The sequence below is a fragment of the Typopeltis vanoorti genome, chromosome 18 (genome assembly GCF_054136105.1).
Source record: "Typopeltis vanoorti isolate ZY-2024b chromosome 18, IOZ_Tvanoo_1.0, whole genome shotgun sequence".
Taxonomy (NCBI): Eukaryota; Metazoa; Arthropoda; class Arachnida; order Uropygi; family Thelyphonidae; genus Typopeltis; species Typopeltis vanoorti.
This window is the reverse complement of record NC_143566.1, coordinates 2,574,709-2,590,858: the sequence shown is the minus strand read 5'-3', so window position 1 is coordinate 2,590,858 and position 16,150 is coordinate 2,574,709. Positions and strand designations below refer to the sequence as shown.

The window sequence follows — 16,150 nt, the reverse complement described above, 5'->3', positions numbered from 1 at the left end:
TCCCTTCTGCTCACATTCCTTTATACAAATAAACTTCATAAAAAATAGCCAGGACTGAAAAATATATAATGGTTGTACTACTTTCAAACATCATCTGAATCTAGCTGCCTTTATCCGCTCTACTAGGATCCCCTCTCTGTTCCAGGTATTCCCAAGGTTACTTGTTCTTTCAAATTATCTTGTTATGATCAAACTGAGAGATCTGCCAACATCCACCTTGCAGAATATAAGAAATATATTCTGCTTCCATAACTATGGACAACTTGGTCTAGCCAACCATGCTTTGGATACCTTGCACAGAATCTAATGGGGGGAAAAAACTACTGTGCTTCACCCCAACAAATGTAACCTGGAAAGACTTTTCTTAGATTAAGCAGCAGATTTTGTAAATCAGCCTAATCTTTATAAATATGTTTGTGTTAAACTCCCCAAGATTTGGGGAAATTAAGTTCTTAAACCTCTCACCAAACAGCTAAGGCTAGCCATTATCATCTACAAATGAACATAGGACTTTAGGCTTTTAGTCTAACATTCTTATACTTATTGTTTGGAGTGTTTTTGTGTGCACTTGTACAATTTTGAGATTGTATTCTTGGCAATATCTCTGTGACAGAGACAAAATACAGGATCCAGTAAACTTGTACTTTATTGTTTATCTGTGTTGTATTCACTCCATTAAACTTAATGAGTATAAACCAGCACATAAATCTAAATACTAGGGTGAAATACATATTAGTGATTGTTGATTAGCTGTTAGTTCTTCAGATGTCAAAGCTGACTGTTGATGCATTCTCCATTTCTTCAAACAACACTGAGGAGAGAGTAATAGATCTATTTAGATGGAAAGGGCTTATCACCTTTGTTTTGGAATTAGCTATACATGGGCCTTCATGTTGTAGAGTGGATGCCAGCTGGGTATATGGTGTATAGATGATAACTAATGGGTGGTAGTTCAGGAACTCATTCCATTAGTACAACAGATGGGATTCCATCAAAACCATAAACTGTTTTGGTATCCCTGTTGTTCAGGATTTTTTTGATATCAGTCTAACAGAAAGCAAAATGTGGCATGATGTAATGTTCCAGGTAAAGGACGTGATTAGCCTTCATCATTTATATAGGAGATGGATGAGAAGAATGATACCAGGAGGTCAACCTTATTAAATGATGTCATGATATCATGATTTGGCTAAAACAGGTGGTTGCAAAGATGGACAAAAGTTATGCAAACAGCTTTTATGAGAAATTAGAAGGCATGACTATTGTTTAGGTGGCGAGTTTCCTACATTTAGCTCTTTTAAAAATGGTTTTTCGAGTACCGTAGGTTATGAATGAAGCCAGAGGTTTGTCTCAAGCTACTAACGACAAGTTTTTTGGGGTTTTTTTTGACTACCCTGGAACACTTTTTGGAAAACTGGCTTGAATAATGTGAGAACTCTGAACAGAAGAAGGAAAGAAAACCTCCATTCCAACATGGACAATTTTTCTTAGATTACAAGAAGTATCTGGATCGAAAGAAAGAAAACAGTAGTTTAACTATGGATAATAGGACAAAAGTCATGTAGATGTTCCCACTTGCCATTGTTATTGTGCCAAATGACAAGAGATGAGTAATTTATTGTACATCATTACTTACAGAAATACCTCTGCTTCTTCCAGCTTGGTCAGTAGAATCCCATAAAGGAAAATAGAATTGTTGACATTAAAGTCACCAAGGAAGAAGACTTCAAGGTTAGAGAGAATTTGGATTGTATGAAATCAAGCTTCATGGATAAGAAAATTCATAACTAGGGAAATGGTAGAGACAGCAGATGATTGAGACATAATAAGGAAGGGAAATTTTAAACCAATGGAGAGATTCAAGATACAGAAGCCAGTGGAAGGAATAATCAGACTGTACAAAAGCACAAGTACCACCCTGGTGGCAGAAGGAATCACACAAGGTGTAGTCTGGATAATTAAGACTGACTTCAGGGGGAGCAGAGATTTGAGGTTCAGTCAAAATCAAAACCAGAAAATCAGGACTGGATATATGTAGGTCAGTGATTCTCAAACTTTTTACCTCTGAGCCCCACCTGACAAGAGAAAACATTGTGCAGCCCCCCCACACACACACACACCAGTTTTATTTATCAAAATAGAAGTCATACTAAGTTTGACGTTTTATTCAGTTTATTTGTTTTTTCTACATACTATTTAACAGTTTTTGACACAAAATAATTAAAGTATCACAATAATAGGCCTGCAATAAAAATTAGTTTTGAAACTTGCAATTAACCAAAATATGTATTGAAATGAAACAATATTTAACTAACAAGTATTGAAATGAAACAATATTTAACTAACAAGTATTTAATTTTCTCTGTAAAAATAATCAAACATTCAAATGTCAAAGTCTAATGTGATGGATGGGCCTGCTTTTGAGAACAAAGTTTATCAAAACGTGGTGCAATATCAGAAATGGCCACTCTAAGTTCTTTAGCAATATTTAGTCTTGAACGAAACTTTGACTTCATAGCTGCCAAAGCAGGAAAGCCTTTCTCGTATAAATAAGTTGTTGCAAAAGGAATAAGGATCTTCAATTCTTTTTGGCTCAAAGTTGGGAATTCCTTGCCAATAAAACGTATATCATCAAAAGTTTTTCTTTCTGTATTTTTATTTGTTGTTATTTTTAAAACTGATTTAGGGCAGTTTTAATTTTTATCTGCAGTAAAGTATGCCACGCTCCCCTTTCAAGCTAATTCCCCCCCCCCGGGTGCAACCCGGGGGGGGATAGCTTGAAAGGGGAGCGTTTGAGAACCACTGATGTAGGTGATAATGAGAACCACTCATTATCACCTTTTGTGATAATGAGTGGTTCTCATTATCACAAGTTTGAGAACCACTGATGTAGGTGATAATGATCATCACTAAAGTTGATGTTTAGTAAAAGAAGAGTAAAAGTAAAGGAGAACATGTAGTGAGAGGAGATAAACTCTTAGACATATCACATAAACAGAGAGAATCCAGTCTCCATTCATATCATGACTTTGACAATGCTTCTCATATATAATTACACAGCTGCCATTTAGGTATGACCTGGCAGTGTAGACAGCAGTAAAATTATGCACTAGCTAATCAGGAAGCCTCCTAGATGCATTAACATCTGGTCAGCCTTGTACATTATCTGGCTGCTAGTGCCTGCAGAATTGCTATACTACTGAAGATGGGACAGGTATTGCATCTCTACCATATGTTTTGTATACCCTTGAGGGATATCACTCACACTGCATGTTGAAAAAATCAAGGGGGGGGAGGGAAACGACAGAAACCAATATCCCTACTCTGGGAACCAAACATTGCAACCCCAATAAGCAAGTTGGTGGTTTTTAATCAGATAATGAAGACAATATGCCTAGTTCAGGAAATGAATATAGATGTTTTTCATCAAACTTGCTTGCTAAAAGATACATGCAAGCACAGCAGTGAAGATCAACTTCTTTTATTGTGATCTAAAGAAGTTCAGAGGTAAGATGGAGTGAATGAAGAAATGGGCAGATTGTGCAATCTGTAGAATAGCCATATAATTATCTTTAGTATTTAATAAGAATTTAAATGTTAGATATATAGAATATCAGAATTAATAAATTTTACTTGTCAAGAAATTATATTGTTGTAAAAGTTTGTGTGTGAAGTATTGTCACAACTAGGCTACTTATATACATAGAGGCTGTTCAATTGACTTTGAATCAATTGCTGCAGTATAGTATACCATAATGCAAAGAACATTTCCTTTGGGATGTGTATATTAGTATTATGCTTAAGTGTATCCATGGAATCCAAAGACTCATCACAGGAGATTAGACACTCACAGACTAAAATAAATATCATACCTTGCCTTGAAGACATTCAATATTGGATCACTCGCCACCAACTCTGGCAATGCATCCCACTCATTACCCATCCACCACTGCAAAAAATCTCCTTTTCACTTCCTTACTCACATAAACTTTCTACAGTTTCCAGGGATAACCTCTCATTTCCACCTCATCCATTATCCTATTCAATAATTCTCCTGCATCTGTTGGGTTGGCAAATAAGTTCGTTCAGTTTTTCAGAGTGGAATGAAACACATTTTATTTAATATATATATAATACATACTAGTCAGTTATATATTGACCCTCTTTATCAATGACCTCTTGCCATCTGTCCACCAACTTCATTATGCCGCATTCATAAAACTCCTGAGGTTTACTGGCGAAAAACTGATCCAGGTGTCTTTTGACAGCCTCCTCATTAGTGAAGGTTTTCCTGTTCAGAAAATTCTGCAATGATCAGAATAAGTGGTAATCGGAAGGTGCCAGGTGCGGTGAATATGGAGGATGTGGCAAAACATCCCAGCCAAGATGTAACAATTTACTCCGGGTTGTTAACGATGTGTGGGGTCTGGTGTTGTCGTCGTGGTGAAAGACAACTCCTTTCCGATTTACCAATGCAGGACGTTTTGTGCTAATTGCAGGCCAGTTGTGTTAACTGTGAGCAGTTGAATCAATCATTCTGCCTGATGGTAACACCTCATAGTGGACAACACCTTTATAATCCCACCACACAGAGAGCATGATCTTCTTTGGATGCAATCCCACTTCGAGGTTGTTTGCGGCGGTTCGCTCCTGTGCCCTCATGATCTTTTACATACCACATTACCATACACGACCAATTTTTTATCTCCCGTAATCATCGCTTGAAAAATGGGTCGTTTTCTTAGCAATGTCACAGCGAATCACAGATGGATATGCGAGCAGTCATATTGGCCTCAGTCAATTCATGCAGCACCCAAACATATTCCAGCTTGTGCAAATGGTTTTCAATGCTTGTATGGGATATGTTCAGTATTGCAGCAATCTCCAGCACTGTTTGTGATGGATTTTTGTCAATGATATCCTTCACAACACTCGAATCAACCTCGGTAGGGCGACCAGAGCGAGGCGTATCACTGACGTCGAAATCTCCAGAACGGAATTTGGCAAACCACTTTTAGCATACGCGTTCTGTTAAGGCACCATCCCCATATGTGCTGCATATATTTTTTTTATGGGCCTCTGCAGCTCGTTTGCCTTTTTTGAAATAAAAAAGCAAAATATGACAATAACGTACGTTATTTCCTTCCATTTCTAAAAATATGTTACACACATGCAACTGAAGTAGGCAGAACGAAAATTCACTGAAAGGTTATGTGAAATGTCGCCTTTCAACTGCGCAATAGCGTTGCACGGTAGTGCAAACAATAGCGACAGGCGAAGCTGCATAAACTTGTACTTATTTTCAATCTTCAAAGACCAATTACCTTAATCTGTCCTTATACTCAACTATCAAGATTTCTGAGAGAGAGTCTTAGTTATTTGCTCTGCAATTTCTCCAATGATTCCTTATCACATATAGCCAGGTGAGATCTGTGCACAGGAATGCAAATGAGGTCAAATTAGTGCTTATACAATGAAACTATCATTTCTTTATCCATGCATATCACCATTCTTATGGCATCAACTCTATCTAAAATAAAATAAAATACAATTTTTTTTTTAGATAAAGGGTGCCTAATTAGGACTTTAGTCTGTGTTGTTGTTGCTACAATTTTGTTAAACTAATCTTTTTATTACACCATGTTGTTGTAGTCTCGCACACTGTGACAAACTGTGTTTTTTGTGCTCTGAAGATGCTGGTTATAACATCAGCGAAAATATCAGCAATAAGTCAATAAATAATTATTTACTTATAAATCTGTGTTCTGATATATACCGTCGAAATTAAACAACATGTACGACGACCACATAAGTCTTTCTACACATATATTGATCAAGTGTCAAGGTGTAAATATCTTGGTTGCTGGCTTAATGAAAGGTGGGATCCTGAAATAGATATAAAGACAAGGATTGAAGGTGCACAGTAGTCCCTTCATGAAAATGAAGGACTACTGTGCACCTTCAATTAGTCCTTGTCTTTATATTGAAGGACTAATTAGTTAAATTAGTCCTTCATGAAAATGAAAACATTATTCTGCAATAAATACCTAAACACAGAAGTCAGATGCCGAATGCTAAAATGCTATGTCTGGTCCATTCTGCTCTATGGAGCAGAATGGACCAGAAACAAGGACACTGAAGGCGACAACCATCAAGAAAATTGAAGCCTTTGAGATGTGGTTACATAGAAGAATGCTAAAGATATCATGGACAGAAAAAATTACCAATGAAGATGTCTTAAAATCCATTGGCAAAGCCAAAGATCTCATGCAAACAATCAAGAAACGAAAAAGATCATATCTTGGCCACATCATGAGAAACGGCAAATACAGACTTTTGCAAACTATTTTGGTAGGAACAACTGATAGCAAAGGAGCTAGAGGAAGAAAAAGAACATCTTGGTTTGACAACATCAAGATGCAGACAGGAAAGAGTAGTGTACAACTGCTCAGATTAATGCAAGAATGCAGTTTGTTCGCCAAGATGGTCACTGACCTTCAACAGAAGATGGTACCATTAGAAGAAGAAGAAAGCTTAAATAAGAATAAGTACTATTTCTGTAAATTACATGTGTGGTCTGTCAGTATGCATGTGATACAGAAAGAATATCCCTACCCACCAACATATTAGACTAGCTAGCTTTAGATAAAAAGCAATTATAAAGATTGAACTGCCATGTAAAAATAGTACAGTTAATCTTCGTCTTTTTTTTTTTTTTTTTTTTTTTTAGATATAAGGCTTTGAATTGTCAAGTTCTGGACCACTATGTAAAGATTTAGTCTCTTGAGTTCTGTGGGATGAGAAAAGGTTCAGACATGTAAAGCTAATATAGGTCTGTGGAATGATGATAATAATTAAGGTATGTTCCCCCCCCCCTTTCTCTATTAACCCAACCAATGAAATGGCAGAAGCATTGCATCAATGCATATTTAATACAAGGAACATCTTAAGATTTAGATAATCCTGAATGCTTTCTCTAAAGATCGAACTCATATACCACCTAGTAACAGGGGATGATCTTCCTAGCGAATGAAAAATCATCTCTCACTTACAGAAATTCAAACACATCCATAACATTCGTGGCATATGAGCAGCATAACAAAAATATTATGTACTCAGCAAACTGACCACTTACAGCAGTGAGATTAAGGTGGAGGGGGGGAAGATATGTGCAAGTAGGAGGAGGAGAACAAGGGATAATCATTGAAAGCTGGGGGAAAAAGTGAAAGGTGTGGGTGAGAGGGCTGATTTACCCTGATAACGTGCGAATAAAATTAATCTCCAGTGGTAGCATTCAGTATATACAGTAAATGAACTTACAGTGTTTGAATGGATTAATGGGTTTTCCAGTGATGAGTCCTCTGATTCCATTGAAGTAATTGAATTATAATACTGAAAGTGAATGAAACAAAAACAAAAATTTATCACTTACTCTCTTGCTTCTTCTCGGTCTTCTCCCCATGAAAAGCAATGGCCAAATTGGGAGTCTGCAAATTCATGCAACCCTCCAGAAGCACTTACACTGAAGTATCCCCATACATTTTTATTACTCCGAAAATTCAATTCTTGCACTGTACCAGCACTAGGCTTAAAACCTTCATCAGGATTCTCACTGGTGATACGAGCAGCAATGACATGTCCATAGGGTCTGGGTTTATGTTTAGGATGATCAAAATTGATAGGCGTGTCTGTCCAGGGAGATTCTCCATATAAAAGACGAATGTCTTTAATGCGATAAAGAGGCAAGCCCATAGCAATCTACAATATCAATGAAATTAATTTTTCACTATAGATAAAACAGAAAAAGAATTTAAATTTTATTCATCTTGATGATCGTTTCTGAAACAAAAATTTTTGACATAATAATATGTAACTGCAAAACACTTATTTCAAAATTATATTCTCAACTTTAACAAGTAGAGAAATTGCCAAAGAATAATAGAAAATGCAATTCATAACTAGTGGCAGTTTTCTATACTATTTTCAAGAAACTAGTTCATCAATCTCTCCCTCTTTTGCCTCCTTCCCTCCCTCTCTCTTTCTTTCTTTCTTTTCCATGCACAAAGTATCAGGGATTTCTCAGAAAAATTCCTGTTGTTTCTTTGATGAGCAGCTCAACAGAACACATAAATGACAGGCATAACACTTAGATACTCAATGGTCGATTAAATCTAATCAGTCAAACAAACCAAAAGTTTTCTTTTCTAAGGAAAATTTTATTCTTGAGTTGATACTACTGAAATGAGAAAGAAGACATCTACATACTGGTAGTATGAAGATAAATCACTGGCATGGACTTCAGTGCTTATATTTTCATTGAAAAAAAAAAAAAAAATTGCCAATGTAGAAATAATCAAGTTAAACACAGTAAGTATGAAACAATTCCTTTGCCATAATACACACACACAGTGTATAATCTTGAAGGTCAAATAATCTACTGTTTATTTGGCCTTCAAAACAATGACCCTTCATTGAACTGACTTCTCTGAAGAGCATCATGTAACAGTACTTAAATTATTCAAACTCAAAGTCCTGATAACTGGAAGGTCACATAAACAGTGAATTATTGTATAATATATATATATATATATATATATATATATATATATATATTATTATTGTTATTATTACATGATGCTTCCACAAAGTCCAAGAACTTACATGTGAGGGACACTTTCATCCTAGACATTTTCATAATAACATACAGTTTAACAAATTAGTAATCCAAATAATTTCTTAATGACAAGAACCATAGTATTAACAGAAATATTACTTAAAGAGATGTAAAATCAAAAAATTACTATTTTTCGTCACTTAAAAAAAAAAGTAAAACTTATCACAAATCTTATACAGTTGTCCCCCTCCCCCCATCTGCAGATTCAGGTCTGCTTTCCGTGGTTTCAGTTACTCTTGGTCAACACCCCAGTACGAAAATATTAAACGGAATATTCCCGAACTAAACAATTCACAAGTTTTAAATTGCATGCCATTCTGAGTGTGATGAAATCTCATGCCGTCCTGCCCGGGATGTGAATTATCCCTTTGTCCAGCATATCCACTCTATACTGTATATGGTATTGCAATGCTTGTGCTCAAGTAACCCTTATTTTACTTAATAATGGCTCCGAAGTGCAAGAGTAGCAATGCTGGTAATTCGGATATGCCAAATAGAAGTTGTAAAGTGCTTCCTTTTAAGCGAAAAGGTGAAAGTTCTCAACTTCATAAGAAAAGAATGAAAAAAAATGTATGCTGAGGTTGCTAAGATTCCATTCACATAACTTTTATTACAATATATTCTTATAATTGTTCTATTTTATAATTAGTTATTGTTGTTAATCTCTTATTCTGCCTAATTTACAAATTAAACTTTATCATAAGTATGTATGTATAGTGAAAGTTTATTTTCCACTTGGTTAGAGTATAATAAATTTAGTTTAATCCTTTATCCAAGTGTGAGCAAACAAGTTTGCGCCTGAAAGTATCTTCAGGACTGGGTTAAGGTGGTACACACCAGGGCTACTCGTTGCAAAGGTGGAGCAAGCTACCAACACTCCTATCCTAGTATCTCCTATAATGCAAAACACATCTCCTTGCGGATATGTCTATTGTTATGCATTAAGGGAAGGGCCACTACCCCAGACCGGTTTCGACCTTTATTGAGGTCTCTTCAGTGGGAGCCAGGCCCCAAGTCGAGATATCAGGCAGAAGCATTTGCAGGTCATCTCCACCTATAGGAATTGCCAATTGGTGTGCCACCCTTTTTTAATAAATTACTCTGGATTTAGAGAAAGATGTTGAAAGTTTATTTTCCACTTGGTTAGAGTATAATAAATTTAGTTTAATCCTTTATCCAAGTGTGAGCAAACAAGTTTGCGCCTGAAAGTATCTTCAGGACTGGGTTAAGGTGGTACACACCAGGGCTACTCGTTGCAAAGGTGGAGCAAGCTACCAACACTCCTATCCTAGTATCTCCTATAATGCAAAACACATCTCCTTGCGGATATGTCTATTGTTATGCATTAAGGGAAGGGCCACTACCCAGACCGGTTTCGACCTTTATTGAGGTCTCTTCAGTGGGAGCCAGGCCCAAGTCGAGATATCAGGCAGAAGCATTTGCAGGTCATCTCCACCTATAGGAATTGCCAATTGGTGTGCCACCCTTTTTTAATAAATTACTCTGGATTTAGAGAAAGATGTTGAAAGTTTATTTTCCACTTGGTTAGAGTATAATAAATTTAGTTTAATCCTTTATCCAAGTGTGAGCAAACAAGTTTGCGCCTGAAAGTATCTTCAGGACTGGGTTAAGGTGGTACACACCAGGGCTACTCGTTGCAAAGGTGGAGCAAGCTAACAAGCTATAGGTGGAGATGACCTGCAAATGCTTCTGCCTGATATCTCGACTTGGGCCTGGCTCCCACTGAAGAGACCTCAATAAAGGTCGAAACCGGTCTGGGTAGGGGCCCTTCCCTTAATGCATAACAATAGACATATCCGCAAGGAGATGTGTTTTGCATTATAGGAGATACTAGGATAGGAGTGTTGGTAGCTTGCTCCACCTTTGCAACGAGTAGCCCTGGTGTGTACCACCTTAACCCAGTCCTGAAGATACTTTCAGGCGCAAACTTGTTTGCTCACACTTGGATAAAGGATTAAACTAAATTTATTATACTCTAACCAAGTGGAAAATAAACTTTCAACATCTTTCTCTAAATCCAGAGTAATTTATTAAAAAAGGGTGGCACACCAATTGGCAATTCCTATAGGTGGAGATGACCTGCAAATGCTTCTGCCTGATATCTCGACTTGGGCCTGGCTCCCACTGAAGAGACCTCAATAAAGGTCGAAACCGGTCTGGGTAGTGGCCCTTCCCTTAATGCATATCAATAGACATATCCGCAAGGAGATGTGTTTTGCATTATAGGAGATACTAGGATAGGAGTGTTGGTAGCTTGCTCCACCTTTGCAACGAGTAGCCCTGGTGTGTACCACCTTAACCCAGTCCTGAAGATACTTTCAGGCGCAAACTTGTTTGCTCACACTTGGATAAAGGATTAAACTAAATTTATTATACTCTAACCAAGTGGAAAATAAACTTTCAACATCTTTCTCTAAATCCAGAGTAATTTATTAAAAAAGGGTGGCACACCAATTGGCAATTCCTATAGGTGGAGATGACCTGCAAATGCTTCTGCCTGATATCTCGACTTGGGCCTGGCTCCCACTGAAGAGACCTCAATAAAGGTCGAAACCGGTCTGGGTAGTGGCCCTTCCCTTAATGCATAACAATAGACATATCCGCAAGGAGATGTGTTTTGCATTATAGGAGATACTAGGATAGGAGTGTTGGTAGCTTGCTCCACCTTTGCAACGAGTAGCCCTGGTGTGTACCACCTTAACCCAGTCCTGAAGATACTTTCAGGCGCAAACTTGTTTGCTCACACTTGGATAAAGGATTAAACTAAATTTATTATATGTATGTATAGGAAAAAAATTTATATATAGTGTTCGGTACTATCCGTGATTTCAGGTATCCACTGGAGGCGTCTTGGAACATATCCCCCAAGGATAAAGAGGGACTATCGCATGTGTATGTTTGCAAGTGCGAGCATGTATATTTTTTAAATTTCACTTTTAAAGTCTATTTTTCTTGTAATGTTTTGGTTAAAGCAGAATAACTGAAAATTTTATTAAAAAACTCAACTCTATATTATTATTATCATCATACAGGCACATCCATGGAGTCCGAAGACTCATCAAGAGAGAGAGAGAAATCCAATCTATCATAACTCTCTTTGAACCTATTAACACACAAAACACTCACAACTCACTCTGGCAACCCATTCCATTCATTCACAACTCTCTAAGCAAAAAATCTAATCCTTGCATCCCTAGTAACCACACCTTTATTCAACTTCCAGGGATGACCCCCTTGTTCTGGTCCTTCTATCATGTTGGAGGGTTAATGGATTTTTTACAACACTCAAAAAGAATTAAAATAGAATTTAATACTTCCTACATTTCGTCCTAGTCACTAGGACATCTACAGGGATTACAAAAACAATTAATGTAATATATACACAAATAACAAACAATACTAAGCCCAACCACGTGGGTGACACTAAAGTCCTATCTAGGTAGAGCACCCTCTAAGGGCAGTAGTAGGTGGCCTGGAATGTAAGGTGGGAACTCTGGTGATGAGTGTTTCCCAAATCTTCGGAAGCTTAATGCAACCGTATTTATTGAGCTTTGGTTGGTTTTTGAGAGCTGCTGCTGCTTCTAAGAAAAGTCTCTCTTTCTTGAATTTGTTGTGGTGGAGCATGGTGGTTTTTTCCCATGATACCCTGTGGGTGGTGTCCAAAACATGGTCAGCCAAGCCTGAATGGCCATAGTTGTGTTTGAAGATGCAAGACTTGTGTTCCTCTAGACGGATGGATGCTGATCTGCCTGTCTGTCCAAAGTACGCCAGCTTACAGGAACAGGGTACTTTGTAAACTCCAGGCAGAGAGAGAGGAGAGAGCTGATCTTTCGTAGAACGGATAAGGGTAGCAAGTTTGCGGTGGGGCTTATATGCTGTGTGTAGGTTGTACTGTTTTAGTATCTTGGCTATTTTTTCGGATGTGCCACGGATGTAGGGTATGGTGATGGCATTTTTAAAATCTTGTTGACGAGAAGGACGGGGAATGGGGGAGTAGTTGATTATTTTTTTGATACTGTGATCGCTGTAGCCATTGGAGAGGAAAGTGCTGTGTATGTGGTTAAGCTCAGTAGTGAGGGCGGTTCCAGAATACCCAAAGATTGTGGGCTCTCTTGGTAAGAGTTTTAATAATGCCATATTGTTGAGAGGGGTGGTGGTGGGAGAGTTTGTGAATGTATCTGCCTGTGTGTGTGGGTTTTCTGTATACGGTGAAGGTAAGTGTATCATTAGGCAGGCGTGTGACTAAGGTGTCTAGGAAGGGTAAACAATTGTTCTTTTCCTTTTCCATAGTGAACTGGATTCCATAGTGAACCTTGCCAATTTCTATATGGAAGGTTTCGAAAAACGAGCTATAGACTCAGCCCCACTCAAACCTTCTATCTGGCTAAGATATGTAGATGATGTGTTCTCTATTTGGCCTCATGGCCCAGACACGTTAGACTCCTTCCTCAGTCATCTCAATAGTCTACATCCAAGAATCCAGTTCACTATGGAAAAGGAAAAGAACAATTGCTTACCCTTCCTAGACACCTTAGTCACACGCCTGCCTAATGATACACTTACCTTCACCGTATACAGAAAACCCACACACACAGGCAGATACATTCACAAACTCTCCCACCACCACCCCTCTCAACAATATGGCATTATTAAAACTCTTACCAAGAGAGCCCACAATCTTTGTTCCAGTGGAACCGCCCTCACTACTGAACTTAACCACATACACAGCACTTTCCTCTCCAATGGCTACAGCGATCACAGTATCAAAAAATTAATCAACTCCTTCCCCATTCCCCGTCCTTCTCGTCAACAAGATTTTAAAAATGCCATCACCATACCCTACATCCGTGGAACATCAGAAAAAATAGCCAAGATACTAAAACAGTACAACCTACACACAGCATATAAGCCCCACCGCAAACTTGCTACCCTTATCCGTTCTACGAAAGATCAGCTCCCCCCTCTCTCTCTCTGCCTGGAGTTTACAAAGTACCCTGTTCCTGTAAGCTGGCGTACTTTGGACAGACAGGCAGATCAGCATCCATCCGTCTAGAGGAACACAAGTCTTACATCTTCAAACACAACTATGGCCATTCAGGCTTGGCTGACCATGTTTTGGACACCACCCACAGGGTATCATGGAAGAAAACCACCATGCTCCACCACAGCAAATTCAAGAAAGAGAGATTTTTCTTAGAAGCAGCAGCAGCAGCTCTCAAAAACTAAACAAAGCTCAATAAATACGGTTGCATTAAGCTTCCGAAAATTTGGGAAACACTCATCACTAGAGTTCCCACCTTACATTCCAGGCCACCTACTACTGCCCTTAGAGCGCTCTACCTAGATAGGACTTTAGTGTCACCCACGTGGTTGGGCTTAGTATTGTTTGTTATTTGTGTATATGGTACATTAATTGTTTTTGTAATCCCAGTAGATGTCCTAGTGACTAGGACGAAATATAGGAAGTATTAAATTCTATTTTAATTCTTTTTGAGTGTTGTAAAAAAATCCATTAAGCCTCCAACATGATGTCCTCACAGCACTTAAGCCTCTACACACGTATTCTGGTCCTTCTAGTCAAGGGCTGAAACATTTTCCCTGCATCAATCCTATAAAACCCTTTTAGTAAGTTAATTGTTTCTATCATATCCCCCCCTCTCTTTCTCTTATCAACCAACTTCTGTAATCCACACACCCTTAATATATCCTCATAGGGAACATTTCACAGGCCACTCACCATCTTTGTCACTTGCCTCTGAATCCTCTCCACTGCTTCCTCATCCCAAAGAAACCCAGGGGACCAGACTTGAGCACAGTATGTTAAAGATACCAAGCAATTTTATAAACTAGGTTTTTAATCCTCTTTTTCCCAAGTAAGCAAACTACCAAGCAATTTTATAAACTAGGTTTTTAATCCTCTTTTTCCCAAGTAAGCAAACACACAAATAATTCAAGTTTGCGGCTGCACATAGTGCAATACTAGGCAGCTTGTTGTAAAGGTGGAGTACGCTCCGATCACTTTCCTTCGAATTTTCCCCTAATGCAAAGCACATATCCTTGTGGAGATGTATGATGCTATGCATTAAGGTAATGGTCACTACCCAGACTGGTTTCGACCTTTATTGAGGGAGGTCTCGTCAGTGGGAGCCAGACCTAAAAAATGCCAAGGGTGAAGTAATACAGAGCTTATATAAATTTTACCTAAACAAGTTGCCATAAGGTGCTTTGACCTCATCAAATAAAAATCTCAGGATGAGAGTAAGATGTACAAAGTTTTTTACCTTGGGTATATATTATGTTAAAGATACCAAGCAATTTTATAAGCTAGGTGTTTAATCCTTTTTTTCCCAAGTAAGCAAACAGACAAGTAAGTCAAGTTTGCGGCTGCATGTAGTACAACACTAGGCAACTCATTGTAAAGGGGGAGTAAGCTCCGATCACTTTCCTTAGAATTTTCCCCTAATGCAAAGCACATTTCCTTGTGGAGATGCATTAAGGTAATGGTCACTACCCAGACCACAATGGTTACTCCACCTTTACAACAAGTTGCCTAAGTTACATCTTACTCTCATCCTGAGATTTTTATTTAATGAGGTCAAAGCACCTTATGGCAACTTGTTTAGGTAAAATTTATAAGTTCTGCATTACTTCACCCTTGGCATTTTTTTAGGTCTGGCTCCCACTGACAAGGCCTCGATAAAGGTCGAAACTGGTCTGGGTAGTGACCATTACCTAAATGCATAATATCATACATCTCCGCAAGGAAATGTGCTTTGCATTAGGAGAAAATTCTAAGGAAAGTGATCGGAGCTTACTCCACCTTTACAACGAGTTGCCTAGTGTTGCACTACATGCAGCCGCAAACTTGACTTAATTGTCTGTTTGCTTACTTGGGAAAAAAAGGATTAAAAACCTAGCTTATAAAATTGCTTGGTATCTTTAACATAATATATACCCAAGGTAAAAAACTTTCTACATCTTGAGCAGAGTAATCCAGATGTGGGCATATTAAGGTCTTGTAAAGCAGAATAACAACTTTCTTATTTCTACTTGTTAATGTGTTTTTCAATAGCAAAGTAATCTTATCGGCTACCTTAGCAATATATCCTCTAAACTTTAACTATATATCTACCTAAATCTCTAGCTTCACCTATTTCCTGGAGCACAGTGCCATCAATGTAATACATGGATTGTAATTTATTTTACCCAAAATGCATAACTTTACATATCTCAACATTAACCTGATAGCCATTAACTTTTGCCCATATCAGCCTATTTAAATCATCCTGCAAGCTCTCCATATCACCTTGATAACTATTACTCTATCTAATTTTGCATCATCAGAAAGCAACTGAATATAACTTACCAATAAAAAGGACGAAATCACAAAATAAATATTAGCAAATAAGAGATTCACCAATAATTCCCATTAAGAATATCATTTTCATCATTAAG

General features: G+C 37.9%; 1 protein-coding gene across 1 annotated transcript in view; it reads right to left on the bottom strand.

The window, feature by feature from the left end:
- ACC (acetyl-CoA carboxylase) overlaps positions 1-16,150 on the bottom strand; it is a 1,393,224-nt gene that overhangs the window by 1,103,104 nt on the left and 273,970 nt on the right. Inside the window, exon 14 of the mRNA XM_090408519.1 lies at positions 7,433-7,758. Within this exon, the coding sequence (XP_090264645.1) occupies positions 7,433-7,758 (326 nt within the window). The remainder of the gene's footprint in view (positions 1-7,432; positions 7,759-16,150) is intronic.